The sequence below is a fragment of the Melitaea cinxia genome, chromosome 10 (genome assembly GCF_905220565.1).
Source record: "Melitaea cinxia chromosome 10, ilMelCinx1.1, whole genome shotgun sequence".
Classification (NCBI taxonomy): domain Eukaryota; kingdom Metazoa; phylum Arthropoda; class Insecta; order Lepidoptera; family Nymphalidae; genus Melitaea; species Melitaea cinxia.
In genome coordinates this window covers 118,562-141,929 of record NC_059403.1, presented here as the reverse complement: position 1 = coordinate 141,929, position 23,368 = coordinate 118,562, and the positions used below count along the sequence as shown (strand labels likewise).

The 23,368-nt window shown below is 40.4% G+C and overlaps 2 protein-coding genes across 2 annotated transcripts; one reads left to right on the top strand and one right to left on the bottom strand.

The window, feature by feature from the left end:
• Positions 1 to 1,992: 1,992 nt before the first annotated feature.
• LOC123657139 (WD repeat domain phosphoinositide-interacting protein 2) lies at positions 1,993 to 16,319 on the bottom strand. The gene is made up of 8 exons (XM_045592717.1): positions 16,042 to 16,319; positions 15,348 to 15,506; positions 9,158 to 9,248; positions 8,859 to 9,053; positions 8,321 to 8,775; positions 8,096 to 8,244; positions 6,168 to 6,353; positions 1,993 to 2,180 (listed from the first exon to the last, which is right to left on the bottom strand). Exons 1-8 carry the CDS (start codon positions 16,113 to 16,115, stop codon positions 1,993 to 1,995), a joined length of 1,497 nt encoding a protein of 498 aa, XP_045448673.1. The 5' UTR covers positions 16,116 to 16,319.
• A 1,372-nt stretch (positions 16,320 to 17,691) lies between these two features.
• LOC123657138 lies at positions 17,692 to 22,790 on the top strand. Its single transcript, XM_045592716.1, has 6 exons — positions 17,692 to 17,893; positions 18,261 to 18,397; positions 19,396 to 19,538; positions 20,069 to 20,242; positions 22,056 to 22,233; positions 22,474 to 22,790. The coding sequence occupies exons 1-6, from the start codon at positions 17,817 to 17,819 to the stop codon at positions 22,788 to 22,790; spliced, it is 1,026 nt and encodes a 341-aa protein (XP_045448672.1). The 5' UTR covers positions 17,692 to 17,816.
• Positions 22,791 to 23,368: the final 578 nt, after the last annotated feature.

Below are 23,368 nucleotides of genomic sequence, written 5' to 3'. Positions count from 1 at the left end.
ATGAGCTCGCAAATACCAAAAAATATCATGTCAGCCTTACCCCATAGTAATAAACCATAAGACATGACACGGAAATAACTATAAAATACCAATCGAGCGGTGTTAACATCAGTAAGTTGACGAACCTTTTTGAACCGCAAATGCAGTCTCCCAGTCAGCAATGACAAACGTGGATTCCACTGTATGTTTAGAATTTAAATGTATATCCTTACTGCCTACTAACTGAGGTATATATCTCTAGCAACAAGATTTTAGTCATGCAGGTATTTCTAAATTATATTTTGGGTGTTTAACATCGGGCAAAAATAAACACAACAGGCCTGTTGACGTTTAAAAATAAGTTTTTTGATAAATTATTTAATCTATCTTGTGTTCGTGGTAATGCATCGATCACGTCGTGATAATAAACTTTTTTCTGCCAACTTTAAATATCAGTAGCCTTAGTAATGCGTGTATTTCCGGACGAAATCACACAGAACAAATATACAGCAGAAAATCATACACACAATACTCAGGAGAAAATCCTACTGGGGGCCGTTTATAATAATATATTTATTTATTAGTAAGTGTACTGTAATAGTAAGTGTCATCAGCAATAACACATTATCACAAACGCCCGTACCATATACACGTTAACTATAGAGTTAGAGATCATTAATGTACATTAATAATAAAAAAGATCTAGTATTGACCCCTGTGGAACACCCATATTTAGATATTGATCAGTTGTTGGTAGAGTTGGTACTTACACATTGACATCTGTGGTTGAACGAATGGTATTAAACACAATGTACTTTAGGAAAACTTGAAAGGCATATTAGTTATTAACGGCTTTCTGAGGTAGGGCATAGCAAGAAATAACCTGCTAAAATTTGGAATAGTGTGACCTTACAGAAGATCACATCTAAATAATACTAATTTCAAGCAGGGTTGTTTTCCTACAGTGAGTAAGGTGATCAGCGCTCCGGGGGGTTTAAGGGTACGTTCGGCAACGCATTTGCGATGCTTCTGGTGTTGCAGGCGTCTATAGTGATATCATGTGAGCCGTAAGCTGGTTCGCCGACCTAATTGTAAAAAAAAATCACAAAATGAGTCTACTTAAAATAATTAGATTAATAGTATGTTAATGAGAAATAAAAAGCTGGTATTGGGTTTTGTAAAAATACATTTTATTATTTAATATGTACAATTTAGTTATAGAACAGCATATGAGACAGACAATAAATAGCGGCACGGTTTGAAGACGTCAAATCATAAAATACAATATCATTATGGATACGAATACAACTTCACACAGTTTCGTGTACGTCGACGTCGTATTGCGTGTGTCGTCGGTAGGTTGCTCGTGGAGAGTAAACACAAACTATGCAGTTTTCGGAAATGTTAAGCAGCATGAGCGACGATATTTACTAAAATTATTACGTGGTTTGCACTCGCTGCAATTAATCTAGAAATATAGCCTTTTTTTTTAAATATTCAATCATTATAAATTGACAAAATAAAACATACACCCGAAACGATCACAATGTAAACAGCCATCACACGCTTTCACATCACAAAATCTAAAAATAAAATCATATAATTATTATATTACAAGTGCATCGTATAGTCAACGGGTATAACGCTATGTACAGACACGCGAGCGCGGCAGCGCGTTGGAGCGCAGGGCGTCGGCGCTACATCGAACGAACTAATACTTTCAGTGACTCTTCTAAGTGTTTAAATAGTTATATTTCTTACGAACGTAGCAATTTGGTCATAGAGAAGAAGGTCGCAACGTGGTCGTAATTTTATCGACGCGTTTAGAAACATCGTTCACGCTTCTGACCGCGAACCTGGAAGCCGCGCGACGCGGGAGTTCGTCGCCCGCGACGAACTCGGCGAGGGGCGGGAGGTGGACACGTAACTATACGATAATATTTTTTCTATAAATTTTAATACAATGTACACGTTCTGAGATTGCAGTGCTTGGGGCGGCGGTAGCGCGACGCGCTACTTGGCGTCGGCGGTGGCCGGGGCGGCCGGGGCGGCGGGGGCGGCCGGGGCGGCCGGGGCGGCGGGGCGGGGCGTGCGGCCGGCGCGCGGGAAGGAGGGGAAGTCCCGATGGTCGCGCAGGTCGAAGACGCCGCGCGGCGGGGAGCCCGCCAGCGCCGCGCCCAGCTGGCGCTCGCACTCCGCGTCTGCACACAACACGCACGCGGGGCTCAGCTCACGGCGCGCTCGTCTCCGCGTGCTCCCGACCCACTCACCGCCACTCCTATTCTGCTTTAGTTACCCTAGTTACCGGGCACCCGTGCAGTCGTCCTCAGTGGGCTGGGATTCGAACCCGCATCGTTAGAGCTCGGTCACATCTCTACACCACGGCGCGTCGTAGAAGAGAATCCGCTTTTATGGGCGGATCATCGTGTGGCGCAAACCTTACTTGCTGTGCTACCCTACCTGCTGATAATATCGTTCTACAGCGAGAGGCTTCGGACTGGGTTACGTGCCGCGTCGTGGTGTTGTGCCGAGGCCAATATAAATTTATAAGAAGTTTTATTTAAAATAAATTAAAGTTTAAATGTTACAAAATTATTTTATCTATAACAGTGGTGGAGTCAACTAGGATCACACGAAGTCGACGACGTCTACTTGTCTACATTCTATATACAGTGTACAACACACACACAAACACCACCACACCACCACCGATGACGTCACGAGTGCCCGTGAGTCACCATTGGTTTAATAGACATGCAACATGAAACTACTACATTCAAATAACGACATGGAACAATAACGTCTATACAGTAATGTGTCATGTGTCGGTTGATATGAACCAGGCTAGCAGACGCATGAATCTCGAGTATCGAATGCATACGATAAAACGCGAGCGCGACGCAGTACCTACTTTATGCTACGTTCACACCATCGTAATCGCAACTTGTAAACGATTTCAGTCTACAAAAAAAAAAAAAACTTGTAATATCTCATTAGCTCCGTCTTTGAGTTTTGTGTATGTATTTAAGTGTACACAAATGTGATTAAATTAAAAATTTATGTGTCGTTCGAACACCATATAATGTAAAATAGACAAGGAACTGTTGCAAACTAGAACAGTTCTTTATACGAGAATATTTATTTGATCCCTTTATTTTATTTATATTTTATATAATTTCATTTTCAGTAAATATTGTATACAAATCAGAGATGTAATTGGTAGAGGTCATTTTGTGCACTGTCAAGTAGGCATTGATTTGTGTTTTCATACTAGAACGGGATAGTATCGTCAGTGTGAGGTAATATTTATTTTCAAACTGATATTATGAAAAAAAATGGGGTCAAGGATAGACCCTTGAGAAATACCATAAATTATAACGCGTGGTTGGTTCCGTTTGTTCAATTTTATCTACTTTGTAGCAAAATTGGGAAGTAAGATGTGGACATGTCATGTGTTGGACCAGCCATTCCCAAGTAAGACAACGTTCGTAGAAGACTTAAAATTACTAAAACTACCCAAGCTGCCCTATATTTACTCTAGTTCTTGTAAGTACACGTGTGGTTGCCGTGTGTTATTTAAGATTTTTAACTAACGGATAAATATTAGATATTAGACATTAGTTGCTGACTTCTGAGTTACGTCCTCATTATATACTTTTGTGGTTTTGGGTATTAGTTCAGACTCCGTGGTTTATACGAGTAATGTACTCGTATTTATACAATTTCGAAAATTAATTTAATATTATATTTTATAAGCATTCTCAACAGATTTGGGGTTTAGAGCATCCAATCCGGAATTAGTTTGGGATTCATTTGTCAATTATTTTTGCTATTTTTTCCCTGCTAAAAATCCTTTAATGTAGCATTCATGGAACATTCGTGATCAATAACAGTGTCTGTAGCGTCGTTCGCAGATACAATCACTGACCAAGATGGTCATCTTACACATGTACTAGTAGTTTCATTCCTATAGTTGTTTTTCTCTAGTAAGTCGAGATTTAACTTTCGATGATTACACATCTACTTCTCTCAGCTATTCAATTGTTGGAAGTGTACTGTGAAACTAATTGTGGTGCGGGTTATGACAAGCGAAGAAGGCAAATCTGCTGACCTCAGATTATACATATAATTGGTAATCCGGCATGTATCCAGGAACCTCATTGCGTTTAGCCTCATTATCAGATTTAACCGCTTCTGTGTTAAGACTGACATGAAATACGACGATTTATACCATTTAAATGATAAAATCGACTTGATTTGACGATGCTGCGTATATTGTCATGTAAGAATTTCAAGGACACCTTTTCACATGCAATATCTTCGTAACTGCTGCCCCGTTCACACGCACGCTGCTGCTTGTTGGAAGAGGGTCGTTGGAGATTTCAGCGCTGACTTGTACTATTTTAGAATTGTGTGGAATATTTATAGTCATACCTTTCCCTACGCTCCATATTTGATAATGTTCTTTTTAATGGTGTTTTTAAGTATGTTTGTTGTTTAGGTTGATTTTGAGTGCTACAGCAAGCTTTATAGATCGATTTTTTTATTATTATCACACTTACAGTGATGAGGTAGAACATTTATATAAGAGTAATGGAATGTAACAGTGAATCATTGTTGAGATTACATTTCATGTTTTTTTTTTCTTTGTAAGGTGGTTAGTAATTATCAGCCTTAAAAGTAAAGTAAATTGTATTTAAAATTATCCCTAGACAGTGTTGTAAAGATCGATAAAAGAGACGTATCGAGGTAACTTTCAAGCAACTTAGTTTTTCGTATTCGTTTGCATTCGAAACTCATGAGCGAGGTCAGGCGCATGTTTCTCGGATAAGTTGCAACAGAAGTATGATTTCATGATCAAAATGAACAGCTTAAGCAAAAGCTATTGGACGTTTGGAAGACACGACATGAGTGCCGTAGCTGTTCCAACTCAGTTTGTACTCGAACAAGACCGATCACAATTTAGTTTACTCTTCTTGTTATACACGGTGTTGTTGTTAATACTAAATATACGTCTTTTCTACAATTAAAATAGCGTACAAACGAATCGGACGGAGGCAACACATGTACACGAAGTCACGGACACAGCGAGCGCACAGTAGGGATACGACTCGAGTCGGACGACAGCACGAAATATTTCTTTTACAAAATCTTTACTCTCGTGAAACTAAACAGGTCACACGCACTCGAGTCATATGCAGGTTACTGAGTTGAGCGCGTAAACAGTAAAGACTAAATACTCTATAAAGTTATATCGACAAAAGCGAGCGCTTCTACTACGACTCGACCGACGCGACGCTGTGGTCGCTAGCGAGCCGAGCAGAGCTCCGGTCGTCCGCTCGAGTCGCATCGAGTCGCGTCAGGTCGCGTCGGGTCACGTCGAGTCGCGTCGGGTCGCGTCGGGTCGTATCGGGCGACGACCGGCCGTCACTCACCTGAGCCCGCAGTCGCAGGCGCCGGCCGCGCCCGTCACTCGCGGGAGCCGTCCGGCGTCGCCTCTGGCGTGTCCAGAAATATGGTCATTGTAGCGTAAGAGTACAGTGGGATTACTTCGCTCCTCGGAAACACTCGTGCCGCGCGACTCAGAGCCCGAGCGCTCGACCGAGGATCGTGTGGTAAAATTATATTTATGGAAACGATCTTTTTCGATATTAAGAAAAAATAATCAAGATTAGATTTAACATCTACATGAATGAAGTCTTCGGGGTCATTAATAGTCATCCAAACGACAAATAATAGTCGCGCCCGGCTACGATGGCGAGCACGAGTATTTCCGTCGACTCGGGCCGAGCGGTCGGAGCGGCTCGGTACAGATGGCCCGTTCCGGCGGACGACCCGAGAGGTCGACGCCGAGAACGAGGCGCTCGGTCGTCGTATAAATGATTGTACTCACTCTTCTACGTCCATCAATGACACTAAAGTTAATGAATTAAAATACGACAAGCGGTGAGACGTCGGGGCCCTCGCCGGCGCGGGACCGGCGAGCGCGGACGTCGGCAGTGTCGGGCGGGGCCCGGGCGGCCGCCGGGCGCGCCGGGCGGGGCGACCGGCGCGCCGGGCGGCCGCGGGCGGGCGGGGCGGGAGGGGCGCAAGCGGGAGCGGGCGCGGGACGGGAAGCGAGCCAATAGATAAAACGGGGCGAACGAAGCGCAAGAGTCGCGTCGGCGGCGGCGGCGGCGGCTAGCTACCTGCGGCGGCGTCCGGCTGGCGGCCGCGCAGCGCGTCCGCGTACCTGCAGCCCGGCGCGGCTGCGGGGAACAGGCCGTCAGCGCGCGCGCCCGCCCCGCGCCCGGCCGGGGGCGGGGCGGGGGCGGGGCGGGCACAGGTCGGCCGGGATAGATACCGTACAGGTCGCCCGAATCGCAATCGTTTCACTTGACGCCCGGACCGGCGGCGTGTACTTAGAATTTCAAAAAAATAAAAACCGTGTGGTGTCGTGGGACACCCATAGGAAGGAAGTTCCGTATTATAAAATATTAATTTTAAGTTCTATTTGAGGTGTAAAGAAAATAATTATTTGGGTACACACATTTTATTTAAAAAAAAATATATTGATAAACAAAAATACTTTATAAAATTATCTTAACACCTTTATTTTATTTACAATGATTATAAAAGTGTACGTATATTATATATATTAATACGTGAGACAAAAACTTTGTACCCTTTTTTCCAAAAATTGCGCAGACGGAGGAATACGAAATTTCGCACACTCTTAGTTAGAGAAGGAGTGCAGAACTCTTATATATTTTTTAATTATACATAAAAAATATATTAAAACAGTAAAAAACATTACACATACCACCATGTATTGACAAACACACACGCATATATACTCTTTTGTGTATTGTTAAAGTCAGTGGTTAAAACATGGTCGAATTTCGACCACTGGACGACCACTAGTAGATAAATAATTATCGAGTGATCATCACGTAGACTATACATTAGAAACTGTATAGCCATCATACATAGACTACATAAAAAGCTTACGCTTTTTTGTAACGTTACGGACGTTTTTTGCCGGCTAGGGTAATCCTTCGCAACGCCTCATTGTTTCATTGTTTGTTATTTTAATTTAACACACTATAACACGTTTGTTTATTATTTTGACACGATAACGCTTACACACAATTCATTAAACGATATAAAATAAGTATCGATATATTCACAGCCACAAAAAATTTGGCCTCCTCGGAGGATAAACTTTTAATGATAATTAAGTCTTGTTTTTCTTTTAATTACTTTAGAAAGTTATAATAATAGTTACATTCAGTCTTTTATTTCCATGAAACTTACATAAACTAAATTAAAGCAATCCTCATAACTAACTACCTTACTACACTATGATTTACAGCAGATCATGCAACGTACAGTTTTATACAAAAAAATTTCAAAGGATAATCTTGGCAGTATTTGTTCTGCAGTCAACTTTGGCAGTCAATAATATTAGCTTTTATATTGTTTTTACACACAATCACAAATATTAACGGTTGGAAACAGTTTTGGCAAAAGTATTGTTATTATTATGGGATTCTATAACCACAATAACAATGTAATATACTATGTAATCTATTTTCCTCCGTCTGCTTAGTATCGACGAGCGACAAGCGCGCTCTCCAAAGTTCAGACAGACATTTGGAGTAAGACTTTGTACGGTATCTATGGGGACCGATCTGTGGGGAGCTTACATAGAGGTATACGATATACTAATATAGTAACAATAGGAAATATTTCATTACACATACGTACATATAATAAGTCTCCCGTCCGTCGCGGGGACGGACGGCGAGCGGACGGAGTGGGGTAGTGGAGTATATGTATATAGTGGTGACGATAATATAAATAAGGGTATACGGTGGAACAGATAAAAATAACGGGTGGGCGTGGGGAGAAGTCTCTAAGAATGAAGGTACAGTTCACACGTAACGCGCTCAGTCTTGTCGCACGTTCTGGCGAACGGGGGCGTGTGGGAAGCAGGAGAGGAGCGGGGGGCAGGGTGATGCATAAAGGTAATGTAGGGCGGTGGCGGTCGGGCGCGGCCACGAGACCGCGCCCCGCGCCGGCCCGGTGCTGGCACTGCGGCGGGGCGGGGGCCGCTACTGCATGGCACACGTACCTTCGTTGGGCGCGCGCGGCGCCGGCGCGGTGTCGGCCAGGCGGTGCGTGCGCAGCAGCGCGCACTCGCCGCCCTCCGCCGTGTCCAGCGCGAACACGTACACCAGCCCCTCCGACGTGGCCACCACCAGCCGCGCCTCGCGCGCCACCCTGCACAGCCACCGAGTTAGTCGGCCGGGCGCTCGCCGCTGCGGGCGGGCGGGCGGTCTGTTGGGCGGGCACTCACGCGGTGACGGCGGCCACGGAGCGGCGCGCGGCGTGCGGCAGGCGCGCGGCGGCGAAGGCGCGGCCCTGCGCCAGCACGTCGGCCACCTGCGCGGGCAGGTAGCCGGCGCCGGCCGACACGGCCTGCGACAGCCACTCGTACCAGCCCGCCTCGCCGCCGGCCGGCGCCTCCTCGGCCGCCGCCTCGCCGCCCGCCTCCTGCAGCCGGAACACGTGCACGGTCTCCGTGTTGGACGTGGCCGCCAGGTAGGCGCCGCACGCGCTGAAGGCCAGGCAGGCGATGGACACGCAGCGCTTCACGCCGCGCCGGAACTCGTAGAGGCGCGTGCGCTCGGGCACGGCGAACACGCGGATGACGGTGCCGCGCTCGGACGCCGTGGCCAGCCGCCGCCCGCACATGGACCACGCGAGCGCCGCCAGCGGACTGTCGTGCGCGCTGATCGCGCACTTCGCGTTCTGCGACAGAGGCCGCGGTCAGCGAGGGTCAGAGGGATCGGTGGGGTCGGTGGGGTCGCGAGGGGGGTCGCGGTCACACTCACCAGGTGCACGGCGTCGAAGATCTGCACCTCGCCCACGGCGCTGGAGCCGGGGTAGGCCACGTAGCAGTGGTCGACGCAGGGCGACAGCGCGCACAGGCCGCGCGGGTTGGGCGGCGTGTCGCGGATCGTGTGCAGGATTTTCATATCTCGGATGTTGTGGATGTGCAGCGACTCCTCCAAGCAGACTATCAACCGCTGAAAACATTTTTATTTGCTTTATTTTTCCTCTCCCGTCCTAATATTCTGAGACGATATTCGAAATAAAATCGTTAGGAACCATGTAACAATCAATATCTTACGGATCGGTTCAGTTTCACGGCCAAAATCGTGTTGCTATAACTGTAGTTGCAAATCTCGGTGCCCTTCTTGTAGTGGCACACGATCAGTTTCCTGAAATATTAATAAAACCATTTATTAGTTCCAGCACCGATGAAAATAGATCTACACTTCATTACCGATCAAATCTGTATTGGCACTGTCCTAGGTGAGTAACGCCATATGACAACCTAAGATAGTTCACATACAATTACGTGTCTATTCACAAAGCAGTACAATCTTAAAGCGCTGTCGATGATGTTGACCAACGGGTAATCGATCATGATTCAACCCGTAGCATCCCACTGCTGGGCGTAGGTCTCTTTCCCCGTGTAGGAGTAGTAGTAATAGATTTAATAAAATAAATGGGTATAATAATATTATTTTTAGTGTATTGTTATTGTTTTGCGCAATGCCAATTATTTTAATGTGTGTCAATACGAAATCATAAGACAACCCGGGAGCACACCGCCTCACTTCCGCCTAGCATCACAGAGGGAGTGGCTGAAAAACAGCGCTGCATAGGACCTTGGTTCTGCGTCAGCTGACTGAGCCACTTCCTATTGCCCATTATATTTCCAACATTATATTTTCTAAATTTTAATACGTTTGATGTTTGTCTTTATATTCTTTTTATGTTTTTTAATCGTGTTCCTTTTACCTGTGTATGTAATATGACAGTAAATTATTTTATTATTGTTATTATGAAAAAAACTTGAAGTGATAAATCTTTATCGCTGATAGTAGTATTCATTAAAGATATTATAACAAGTCTAATGTGCTGCTTTAAGGGAAGCTCAATGCGCACATTCGTCAGTGTAGACCTTGTGAAGGTTATTTACAGATTTTCTTAATTTCCTTACACACATTTCTATTCGCCAAACATTAGTCAGGAACTCCGTAGAATAAATATCATATATATTATATTTATATATCATAATATTATATTATAGTACATAAGATGTGATCACAACAAATGTCCTCTTAGGACGCCTCGTTATACCTAATAATAACGAGTGTTGGAAGATAAAACATGGGTAATTGTCATGAATTTCCGAAATTACATCAATAAATTAATGCAAAATATTTCAACTATATCATCGTCGTTTTCTCTTAAATTTGTACTATTTATGTTACTAAAAGTGAGAAATATGGTGGTCCCCGGAATAAATGAGTTTCAAATAGCTTGAAGTCAATGCGCCATTCCGAACAAGCGACCGTACTACCAACTGTCAAAAACTAAGGAGATCCTACTTATCTACTGTTGGTAATGATGTGAGGGAATGCTTATTTTTCATCGGGTTCAGATAGACAACTTGTTAATGACTTATGATCCTAAACTCAGAGAAATTTTGATAAGTTGTTGTATTTACAAGAGACAAGCCATAGTTGCAAACAGATTTTCTAAGAAATTGTCCATAAAAACAAGACAATGTTTTAATCTGGAGTTTGGGACATAGTGAGGGAATGATTTTCAGTGTACTATATCCAAATCAAAATCAAAAACAGCTTTATTCAAATATGCTCCAAGAGCACTTTCGAATCGTCATTTTACAAATTAAAACTTTAAAAATCTATTATTATATTTGTAGAAGTAAAGCTACCACCGATTCGGAATTATTTATTATTCCTCATAAATGTCCGTACGGTTCCTAAGTTATTACCAACATTTTTAGCCTCGATGATGTTCTTTCCGGAAACAAAAATACCATCCTAAGTCAATTAGACTTAATCGTAAAACTACTAGGACAGGAATTTTAAGATTTCACGAGAATCACCCACATACATACATTACATTTGATTGTTCGTTATTTTATTCGCTCTATCCCATGTTAGAGAACTTGAATATGTACGTCGAAGATTAATTTAAAACGATTTGAAATAAAGAAACAATCGCTACCGTAAATCATTACATTTTATTAATAATTAGACAATAGCGTCTGTTTAGTGAGCTCAGGTTCGCTTGCACTCATATAACAAGTTCCGTTTATTCGAGAGGTCCTGGATGAAGTTGACGCAATGTGTGTATTATGTAAACTTTTTTGATTTGTGGTAGTTAAATAAAGACCTTGTCTAGGAGTAGTTGGCTCACACCATTGCATCAAAGTATGTTCGATTTGTAAATCACATCCACGTATTAATATCAACGCGAGTACCCACTATGAGGCATAAAGCCCACGGCAACGAGAGACACAAACACATCTATCGGCCATCGTGTTACACTAGCCTAACCCCACGGTATCAGTGTGCCTCCAACTTAACTTCATACGAAGATAATTAAACAATATATTTGAATATAAGAAACCCAGGTGTGCCCACAGCCTTATTTTTTAAGCAACGGAAAGCGACCACCGCAGAGACCACCGCAGCGACGGCCCCACCGTGGAAACCTTTCTTCAACTTCGTTTTATTAAATCATTCTTCTACTTAACATCAGTAGGGAATCACTTCTTTAGTATTAAGTTTAATTATAATGTAGATTAATAAAGTATTATGAGTAAATTGCTTTTTTTGGCATCTGCGGCTGCAACAATCGTAACTATCGTGTAAACAACAAAATAAACGGAAGTGGCTTAAACATTAGTGACGAGTATTAAACAATAACATTAAAACATCACAAACGCGACGCATGTTTATGGCGCGCTTATCTATTGCGCGTCAGGACTACGTCGATACAACGCTCTGATGTGACGATAGTAATTTTAAAATGTTGTAAAAATGTGTCTTATTGTGATGCTGCGTAGTAACGCAGTGCTGTAACGATAACGTTAGTTATAAATAAAATTTCGCGTGGTGTGATCGCGGTCGTCGATAAACATCTCGAGAGGAGTCTCGGCCAGCGGCGGACTAACAGTGGGGCGCTGTTTATTGAGCCCTAAAGGCGAGCCCTAAATCTAAATATTGCGAAATAACAATAAAACGCAAGAGTCACTACAAAGACCAAACCGAAGAAACAGCGGCTGCAATTCTTTAATAACTTACAATGACAATAATTTTAAAATCTTAGACCAAAAACTTACTGATAATTTAAAAAAATTAAAGAAATTTCAGTTGCTTCCTATACGTCATTAGGGGAGTGATCAACATCGGTCCCTATCAAAAAGGCGGTTCGGCTCTCTATGTGATACGAATAGCTTTAAGTAAACTGAATTTATTTTTAAATTTATCTCAAAATCCTTCACAATCAACGTTTGGTCGTCTTGGAACTCACACCTCTCTTAATGAAACACGCTCAGTTAGTAATAATATCGACAGAAAGACTGAGTTTTTTGTTGGTTTTAGGGGCTAGATATCGCGTCAGTCGTTGTGTTAACCGGGGTTTGTCTATTGCTTGTTATTAGGCTTGAGCGCAGTCGAACAACGTGTGGACTCTTTAACTGTTATCTTTCTGTCTGACAAAGCTTTGTCGCACCGAAGAGACTGCTGCTGTCTGTCTGTCTGTTTGTTCCGGCTAATCTCTGAGAACGACTGGACTGATTTTGACGGGAATTTCTCTGGCAGATAGCTGATGTAATAAGGAGTAACTTATGCTACTTTTATTTTAGAAAGTTATTTATTTTATAATTCTGCGAAATGAAATCTTTTTTGGTAAATTCCACGTGGACACAGCTAATTAAACATGTGGCTGAAAGTAACTAGAACAATATATATTAATATACAATGTTTATATACTTACTTTGCTAGAAAAATAATAGATAACCCACGTTTGCATTTTCTACAGGCTTCATACTGTTGGTAGGCATTAAATATACTTTTTAAAGTCATAGCTGCGTTTTTAAATTAAAATTGAATTAAATATAACCTGGCCAGGGATTTTTCAGCCAACTCTTTCGTGATTTTTTCTTAATATAATAAAATAAATATAAAGTTATTGACATCCACTAAACGGATGGGTGAAGTTCGTCTCTAGTTCGCATCTCCTGCTAATAATAAATATTTTAAGCAAATCTCAGAACAATATTAATAGCTCTCACCAACACGTGCAAGACCATCTCAAAAGATGGATGGATGGTTGTAAGAGATTAGAATTTCTTCGGTTACGAAAAAAAGGGACAATATTCAGGTAAAAGAACGGTTTTTATTGTGTAGCGGCCGTCCCAACTTCCAAGTCCGGCGACGTACATAAGGGGCAGTCGCTTAGTTTTGTCCAAAATGTCCATCCGATTATCCGATATCGAGTGATTCGTGGGGTCCTTCCCCCTTCGTTACTTTAAAATAGCATTGTAATTGACTACAAAAGAACCTTATGATTTTTTTGTTTGTAAGATAACAATTCGACACAATACGTTCGTACATACAAAAAGTACCTTTGTGTAACCTTGTAAAAACTAAAAATTTTACACTTCTAAGACTGGGTTCTCGAACAGTCGCCACCCCAGTGAGCCAAGGATAGACACAATTAGAATATTACAAGCGTCAGTGTTAGTTTAGGATTACATATTTCCTTTCCCAATTTTAATGATATCCAAAGTCAAGTACGAGGGTGGACATCTCGAAAGTTACAGATAATATTGCGACGTGGGAGAAAATGTTGCATGACATTTTCGTGACCGCTTCAACTCAATAACAATACTCGTGGAGAGTTATCGAGTAAACACTCGACTCCAACACCGCGTCACGTTTTCCGCTTTCGATTAATTTCCTCGACTTACGATAAAGATGGACCCGAACCGAAGAAATATAACTAAGCATGGGTTTTAAATTTAGTTTATGACACGCGCGACAAATCGTTTCGAAATAAACTGAGAATAGCGCGTGCCAACACCTGAGGCCACACGTATTGCTCGCATTCGGTATTACGAACTATTATGAAATAGTACGCACGGAACGCCAGCTGCATCCAAGTCCCAAGCCGACCGCAGATGCTGCGCCAGAATGTATCTGTATGCCAGCTTGCTGCGTGTCTACATCCGCCTTTTTTCCTTATAATTTTATCGTTATGTAAATAAAATATGTTTATATAAGAGTCAATGTACTTTAATTCAGTCAGCGAAGGTTATCCGTATTACTTGATAATATTATATTTTTTTATTTGTTATCTATGCGATTACAAGTAGCGGTAGCGTTGCTTATTTCTATTTATGAATTATATTGTTTAGGAAACTGACTCGGGTAGTAAAGTTTTTAATTGAAGTTTCTTTGATTGACTGATTCAACCTGTAACATCCCACTGCTGGGTATAGGGCTTTTTTCATCGTAGGAGAAGGAGTCTAAAGGTCTCTCTTCCAAAGACGTATACGAAAGTATTATTTCTTTAAAGATATTGTTTGTTTTCTAAAACGCGCGAAAACGTAGATTTGCGAGAAATGTTATGTTAGTGGATAAAGTTTTCGGGTCAGCCCGAGCCGGCGCAGGTGTGTCTGCGCGTCACGGCCAAGTTCACGGCGCGCCCACGCGGCCGCCCGCCGCCCCGCCGCGCGGACACTTACATTACACTCATTGCTAATTAACTAGAATAAAACAAAGAACTCTCCACGACGTTCAGATAGGAGAACGAAGATAAGACGATAAAAGCAATTAGCTTTATACATAATATCTATCACTCCTATAAATACATACGTAATTAAACAGTTCGTTTTCCTAATGGCTATCGTAACAACGAGTTCCGACCGTCGCCACTTATTTCTTGCGGAGCTCAAGTACAGCGATGTTAAACGCGCGCCGCGAGGCACGAGGCGCGAGCAGAGGTCGCGATTACATTAACGACAATATAACAATTGTTCACACATTATAAATTACAATACTGCCTCATGTCATATTACATTTTGCATTTATTTATCGTTATCATAATGCATACACTAATTATATTTGAGAAATCAGCCCATCTTTGTAAGTACGTAAACATGTTTTACAACAAAGACATGTAATTTTCTTTAGCTTTGTTAATTATATTCATAAATATGCCAGACTCAGTCACTACTTTTACAGTTACTGTATGGTAAGTTATAAGATTTGCCATAAATCGGAAAACAAAGTAATAGTGTCTAATTAATATAACTTTATATCAATCTGACAGTTATTATCAAATATGGGAAAAAACCATGACTTACACAAGACAAACTCTTCTCTCCTTTGTGTTATAGAATATAACCCTAAGTACTACAAATTTTCTTCAAAGTATTTTTCTATTTTTATCAAGTCTTGTAGCCTATATTAAAACACTTTAACACATACCTTGGGGCAGCGACGGTTACAATAGCAACTAAGGAGCTGCTAAACAGCCGGTCCACCAGGCAGGTTTCCTGGCCGGACCGGCTTGAATAAATTTCCTCGATGCCATCATCAGTCAGCCCATAAAGATGATAGCCGTTACTGCTGCCGGCTACCAGAGACCTACAAAGTACAAAATGCATCTTGTGAAGGAAGCCCATATATCATCACTACTCAAATGAAATCGAAACTAAGAGCAGTAAGCAAAAAATAAGTGCAACTGTGTGGGTCGTCAACATGTTTTACAGTAATAAAAAAGTATTATTATCATTTTAGCATATACTGTTCCAGGAAATAATTGTAATTAAGTAATCATTGAAATAAATTTTATCAAGTGATATAAGGTTCCTAAACAGAGTAGTTGCTTGACATTAGGTTTTGTTTATTTACTACATCTGATTTGAGCTTGTTACGAAAATATTGGCATTGACATATTGCATCATCACACAATAACGCAAGCCGTGCTCGTTTCCCAAGGCGCTCTCGTACGTCCTTGTTTTAGTAATAGGTAAAGCGAGTCTAAGAAATCAGCCTTGACGTCAGACATCACAGCTGGGCTCGAGCGTTCTTTCTAAGGGCCCGTTTCCTCCCGTTAATGAGATATACTTTCTCTTTCAGTCGTACACGGAAAAAAGAAATTACAACAAAATAAACTTACGTGCAGTCTTGATTAAACTGAACAAACACTTCGCCTTCATTTGTTCCATCTTTGTTAGCTACTCCCAAACTCATTGGAACGTTCGAAATGACAAATTTCTTTAAATATTGATTTCTATAACCGACATACGCGCACTACGACCTTTGTTACTGTGCACAAACAGTCACTAAATTCTTGTAAATAACAAAAACTGAGTATTCGTCACAGGTAGATTTTTTGACACAAAGAACGACCTTGCTTACTGCTAAAAACAAGCCCCCTCCTGCACGACTCAAACTCAAATCATCCATTCGCTAATCATAATCACTATCGTACGATGCACCCTTGTCTTTTAAATCCACCATAGACAATTTCCTTTTTAAAATGTATTTTTATTACAGAATTAACAATTGAGATTCAATAAAAGTATTATTTTGATTTCATTACGGTATAAAATAACTTTCTCAACATCTATAAATTTAATTTTAAAAAAGTTACAGCAATAGAAATGTAAAATTATTACTCATCATTGTGACAAAGTCGTAAAAGCTCAAAATATGTAAATAAAATAATTAGACTTTTATGATAGACTGATTTATAGCGAACTGATTTAAATGAAAATTTATTTACGTTTATATATGGAATTGCAAATTATAAAACTATCTTGTATCTAGTGTGAGTGATTACTTTTATTGAAAAATTAATTAAAATAATCGAATCGAATAATTCGATTTGTTTTTTTTTTTCAAATAATTAGTATCATCAGATTTTGATTCTTTTCTAAAGTTATTTCGTCTTCAGGCATAAAATGAATTATTTATGTAATATGTTTAAGCGACAAGCTTCATCACTGTTAGCTCCCTACATTGGTCCAATAAAACACTCGTGGACTCGACTATTTTGTATTTTTTGGGAATACACAAATAAATCGATTGCTCGCACGGTACTCCTCGGCGTGGTGTTAGACGGGAAGCAGTTACTGTTGGCCGCCGTTGGCGTCACTGGATTCCTTTATTTCCCCGTACTCCACAGCCCGCAGACCGTCGAACGAAGCGTGTCGCGTAAACAAATGTGAATATAAGATTTTTTTATATTGTTAGTATTTGTTTCCTTTGTTAACGAACTATTAGGAAATTTTTTTATTATTGTATAGCTACTCCACGTCCACAGCTTCTATAAATCACTGTTCATCAGTATTATAGTCTCTTATGCTTAAATTATTTATTCAGCATTAGTACAGTTCAAAACAGATGCCTATAATATAAACCTCCTACATTATACTCTCGTCTAATATTGTTACTGTCCATGGGTAATAAATTGTAGCTATTTAACATCAAATGGTTCCGTCCATTCGTTATCTCTGCTTATTTTATTTAAAAAGTAATAATTGCAATATCCGGTAGAGTCCATGGTAGAGTCGCAAAAAATTCTACGTTGAAATCTGTATCTTTCATAAATGTATATATATGTGACTACAGACATACATATGTGATTTTTAAATAATTTTACTACATTGAGGTGAGAAATACATTATTATAACATTGTTTTACTACCTATCATAAAAAGTTATAAAGACTATATCCGTGGTGTTGCCATCCTCAACAAATTCATGATCAAATGAATGATTATGAATGAATAAAAAAATTATCTGTAATAATTTTCAGTATTATTAATCTGTTATAGTTTGTTAAATATTGTCAACTGTCAGTCAGAGAAAAACGTATTTTAGTGGTCAAAACACGTGCTATTATTTGTTTATTAATACGAGTATTAAAATTTAACAAAATTTATGTAACATGGGTCGTAAAATTCCGGCTAAAAAACATCGTGGTGTTAAAGACCCTTTGGTACAACAAGCTAGACGCTTACAGAGGTAATTTCTGGATAATATAAAACTCTTATCATTAAAACAAACTTCAAATAGAAAAAGAAAACAGGATTATAATAATTGTTTGCTTAGAAACGAAAACAAAATCGACTTCAATTACATCGATTAGTAATATAGCGATGCAATTACGCATTATTAGTGAATTCAAAAAGTACTTTAATCTCATGTGATGTACCACTCTTCGATTAAAAAAAAGAATTGGTCCACCCAGTAAAAAGTTATTAGGTAACACACATAAAAAATACGGTGGAATATAGAACCTCCTCCTTTTTTGAAGTCGGTTAAAAATAGAATTGTTTTTATCCGATATTCTTTTTTTCTTTGTATAAAGTGTATTCTTGTCATGTTTCAGTCTTAAAGGAAAGATAAATGCACCTCCGAAGGACCCAGATGAGCAACCCATACCTCGATCTCTTACCCAACTATTTGCCTTTCAAAATAAAGAACACACACAGAAAAAGAAGAAAGATAAGCGGAAACTGTTGAAAGGTTCATACAAAGATAAACAAGTTATTTCTGTATACTTATATATTTTCATGTTTAATTAGGTGCAATATAATAGTGTTTGCATGTAAATGGAAAAAACCCTCTTCAATTAAACCCAGTAATACAACGTAGGTACACAAAAAAATAGTAAATATGCATTATTAGCAATAATTCAGAAAGTACTTGTCGGATCCCAATTAACTTTAAATGCGAATAAACGACATATAACACCTTTCAATTTAAAAAAAATCATTGAAATCTCTTCACCAACACACCATAGGTAGTAGTAGTAAGTTTTGAGCTAACATAAATAAAAAATACAATCAAATTGATGCTGAACAATGTTGTGTGATGCTGTGTGGCTACGGCATCAGAGAATATAGCCACCCCCTCTCTTCCCATGGGTGTCGTAAGAGGCGACTAAGGGATAGCATAGTTCCACTACCACCTTGGAACTTATAAAGCCGACTGATGGCGGGATAACTATGTAACTGCTGGCTTTGAAATACACAGGCCGAAGACGGGTAGCAGCATCTTAGGTGCGACAAGCCAGCCCTGCGGTCACCAACCCGCCTGCCCCGCGTGGTGACTATGGGCAAAGCACATGAGTTCATGCCATTTTTGGCAGTCCCACAGTAGTACCTCGACGCAGTAGTATTGTGTTCCTGTTGGTAAATAAGGTGATCAGTGCTCCTGGAGGGGATTTGGGGATAGGGTTGGCAAGTGGCAAGGCGCTTGAGATGCTTCTGGTGATACTTCAGATGTCTATAAGCTACGTTAATCGCTCACCATCAGGTGGGCCGTACGCTTGTTTGCCAACCTAGTTATATGTATATATATAAAAAAACAGAGTTCAGTCTGCTTTGTTGAAATTAAAGTAAATAAAAAGGGATAATTTTTTATAGTTTGTTCTTAGGATATTGGGTAACATTACATGATCAATCATACATAAATAGTCAGATGCTAGTGCTTACACTATTTAACTTCATCTTAATTTTCAGATGATGTAAAAGATTCCTCTAGTGGCAGCAACCCCATAGCCAAATTGAAGAAGTTACCGGGAGAGTCAGGGCGGGGGTTCTCTCTACGCATCAACAGTGCTATGAGAGCTCTGCACGATCCCATGGAACAAATGGATTATCCTGTACGTATTGATTATATTGAAAAATTTGATATTGAAAAATTCTAGATTCAAAATTCAGTGATGAATTTTGAATCTAGAATTTTTTGATGAATAAAAAAAAAAACAATGGCTTATGTTTGGACATAATAATGCGTCATAAGTGAAAATATAAAAAAATGTGTCTATAATATATCTATAATCAAACTAACAAACACAACAACACTAACATTTTGTTGTTTTTTTTTATTGTCAAGCAACTTTTTGTTCAATAATTTAAGATTACTAAAAAAATACAAAAATATATTTGTTTAGTAATCTTTAAGTTATTTTAATTTACCCTTAATTATTTGAATTATCATTTTTGTTTTCGCTTGTTTCAATTTCAAGTTTTTATTAGTCATTGCATTTATGAATGCAGTGGTGCTTAAATTAGATCTGCAATCACTCATGAACAAATGTATGTATATTGTCAGATCAGTTTCATTGTATGCTCTGTGAGCAACGATTATTTGAATAAATGATTGAGTGTAATTGTAAAAAATTGTCATTAGCAAGATATAGAAGAAGAGGACACGAAGGGTGCGCGTATAGCGTCGCTGCGAGAGTGGAGACAGAAGAAGAACCAAGCCCGCCGCAAGAAGGAGACCGGAGACGACCAGCCGAAGATCTCTCGCACTCAAAAACTGGCCCTCAAGAAGCAGGCCAAAAAACAAAAATTGGAAGAGGTAATGTTTATGTTTATACTGGACCTTATTTTATAAGTTTAATTCAATTTGAGGGAATTATCCAAATATATTGTTATAGTTTACGTTGCTAGCACCTTATTTTTGGCTCTTTAAGAAATGATATAAATAAAACCTCCAGCACAGAGTACAAATACATACACTGGTCCAATGCCTTTGATGTGTGACGATAAGCTGAATTTTTTCTGTGTTGATGATGTCATTAAAAATAGCACGGAGAATAGGTGTTATTTATTTTGATTTTTTAAATAATTTGTTACTTATTCTGTCAGGTCCAGGAGCTTTATAATTTTATTGGGTTTCTAAAGCGAATTCTATTCCTTCTTACATGATGTTGGGCACAGTTGAGATGATCAACAGGTGAATTCTTTTCATCTGCAGTGTTTTCATATAGTTCCTTGTAGTACGATGTAGCAACTCCTTATATTCCTTGCCTTCGTTTCTCCTTCGATTCCATTCCATTATGTTTCATCTATATGATCCAGTATTTTTGGTTGGTAACTCTTTATATGCCTTTTTTATATGGCGATATCCAGCTCCACATCTTATTTTCTTTCTTCTTGAACATTGTGCTTAACTTTCAATCTATTTTCCAGAGAAAAATTCATAAGCTTTTCTCCGTTTTGACTTCGAATCTTTTTTTGATGATAAATAATTCTTTCTCCAATTCGCCTTAGCTGTAACATCAATTTATTGTTTTCTATGCCAAACCATCGAAATTTTTATCTTGTGTTGTTGGTGGGTTGTGGTCTTTTTCCCCCACGAGGATGAATCATCTTGGGGGAGAGTAATTTGTTTCTGTTTTTTACTTTGTTCTGTTTGTTATTTGGTTGTTGTTTCTGGTGGAAAGTGTTTAGTTGTTATTGTTCTTCAGTATCTAGGTTTCCGGAGAAGCACAAAAATCGATTTTTGATTTTATCAAATGCGTTTATTATGTTGGTTAAAGCATTTACTGTCTTTTGTTTCCTTGACTGTGCATCAGTTTCAGGAAGAGTATGTGTCTGTCTTTTCCTGTTCTCCTTCATAGAAATAGAATGTCATGTGCGGGGATCGACAGCCAACAGGTACAATCCATGGCTGTGACCGTTGTGCCAACGCGGCGTCTGCTATCCACTATTTTGTGTGTTTCCAATACGATGTATTTTGTTTATTTTACCTTTTCCCCTTTCTTTTACATTTATTTCCAATTCTTTCAGAAACCATTCCTTTACTTATGTAAGTAGCTCTAACGTAGACTTTTCTTCTTCTTTCATCCCATAAATTATGATATTGTTGAATTTTTTCTCTCATTTAATGTATTTCACCTTTTTCTCTAATTTTTCTATTTTATTTCGCAGCTTTTGGTTTTCTTCAAGGTCAGATTTAATTTTTTCATCTATTTTCTCCGTAATACTATTAGTTAATTCTATTTTTTGTTTTTGCATTTTTATTTTTAATTTGTTAAACAAAAAAAGTTTTAATTGATTTTCCATATTTAATTATTTTTTCAAACGAAGCGTGTTAAGTCTTCATTCTTCAGTCTTCCACGATATTGAAGTTTGTCGAATGAATAAGTGTAATCTATCCTCCACCTGCGTCTTCTTCAATTTTCTGTCTTGTCGGATATGCGCTGACGGATATTCGTACCACGCAAATAACACTTTGGTTTTCTTCGCATCGTCAAGTAACTTGGAAAACCACTGCGTTTTTCTATTTAAGAACAAATGATTTTTCGGAGCGTCGACACTGTGACGTTTACGAAATGTCAACCGCACACAGCTAGCGGCTAATCTTTGCCCAACGACTGCCCGCGCAGGAGGCGGCCCCGGAGCTGCGCTACGAGCGCGTGCAGTTCGGCGAGCGCGCGCACGCGCCGCCCGCGCTGCCCGCGCCGCGCCGCGCGCCGCCCAGCGGGAAGGTGACGATCTCATCCGTTACTTCTACATCTCGAGCTTTACAGCTAACTTTGCTGTCAACAGCGATGCTGAGACAGAGTCCTGATTGCCATTTATTTTCTCTAATCTTTTTTATTTGTATTATTATTATTTTACATTTTTACAATTAGTGGCCGAGAGACCGATCAATGAATAAATGTTTCATGTCGATGTCCCTTAGGACGTTTACTGAGCTCGAGAACAGTGAATTTCTTATCCTGCTTACTTTTTATACTGGGCGTCTCTTATAAAGTATTAGGTGTAGCAAAAACGCTAAAAAAAAATACTATATTCACTCAGATAAATGTTCCTTTCCTCTGAGAACTGGAGAAGCAGGACGAACCGTAGTCATGGTAACGGCCATAGATGAAGTAGTCCGTAGGTCGCTCTGTACCTGTAACAATACAAACGACCACCAGCAGCCGGGGCGCCGCGACCTGCTGCTGAAGGCCCTGCTGGGGACGCACGCGGGCGGCGCGGCGCACGCGGCCGGCGAGCGGCGCGCGGCGCAGCTGGAGCAGCGCGAGCGCGCGCGCCTGGACGTCGTGGCCGCCTACCGCGCGCTCAAGAAGAGCCGCCGACTGCAGGAGCGGGCGGCGCCGCCGGGCCGCCGGTGACGGGCTGCTGGTTCCCGCGCCGCACGGGCTCGTGGCGTGCCGCACACCGGGCCGCTGGACCGAGGATGGTGCTCTCTCCTGATGCGTCACCGAGGCTCGCAGTCTAGCCGGGATCGTGTCCACCTCGGCTAGTCTTTAGGTTAGGGCCCGTCGACTTATGGGGTTTTTGGAGGTGGAGGGCGGAAGGGGGAGCGGATTATATCTGGTACCACTACCACCCTGCGGAACACCCTAGTTATAGAGATATTATGGAGATATCAATGGTTAAAGTTTTGAGGGTAGAAAAATAATTTAGAGCTAATACAATACCTTCGAGCTCCGCGTCTGTCTCCGCCTTAGCTCTAGCGCTGCGGGAAGTGCATTTATGCTCAATTACGCTCGTTACGAGAGATCATTTTTACGTACTCATGTTCGAAAATAACGTGTGAAATGTGAAAATAACGTGTGAAATGTGAAAATAACATATGAAATGTGAAAATAACGTGTGAAAGCTGCGGAAATCTTCGTCTAATCTCAAAACTTTAACCATGGATATCTCCATAATGTCTCCATACCCGTGGGGTTCTGAAGGGTGGCAG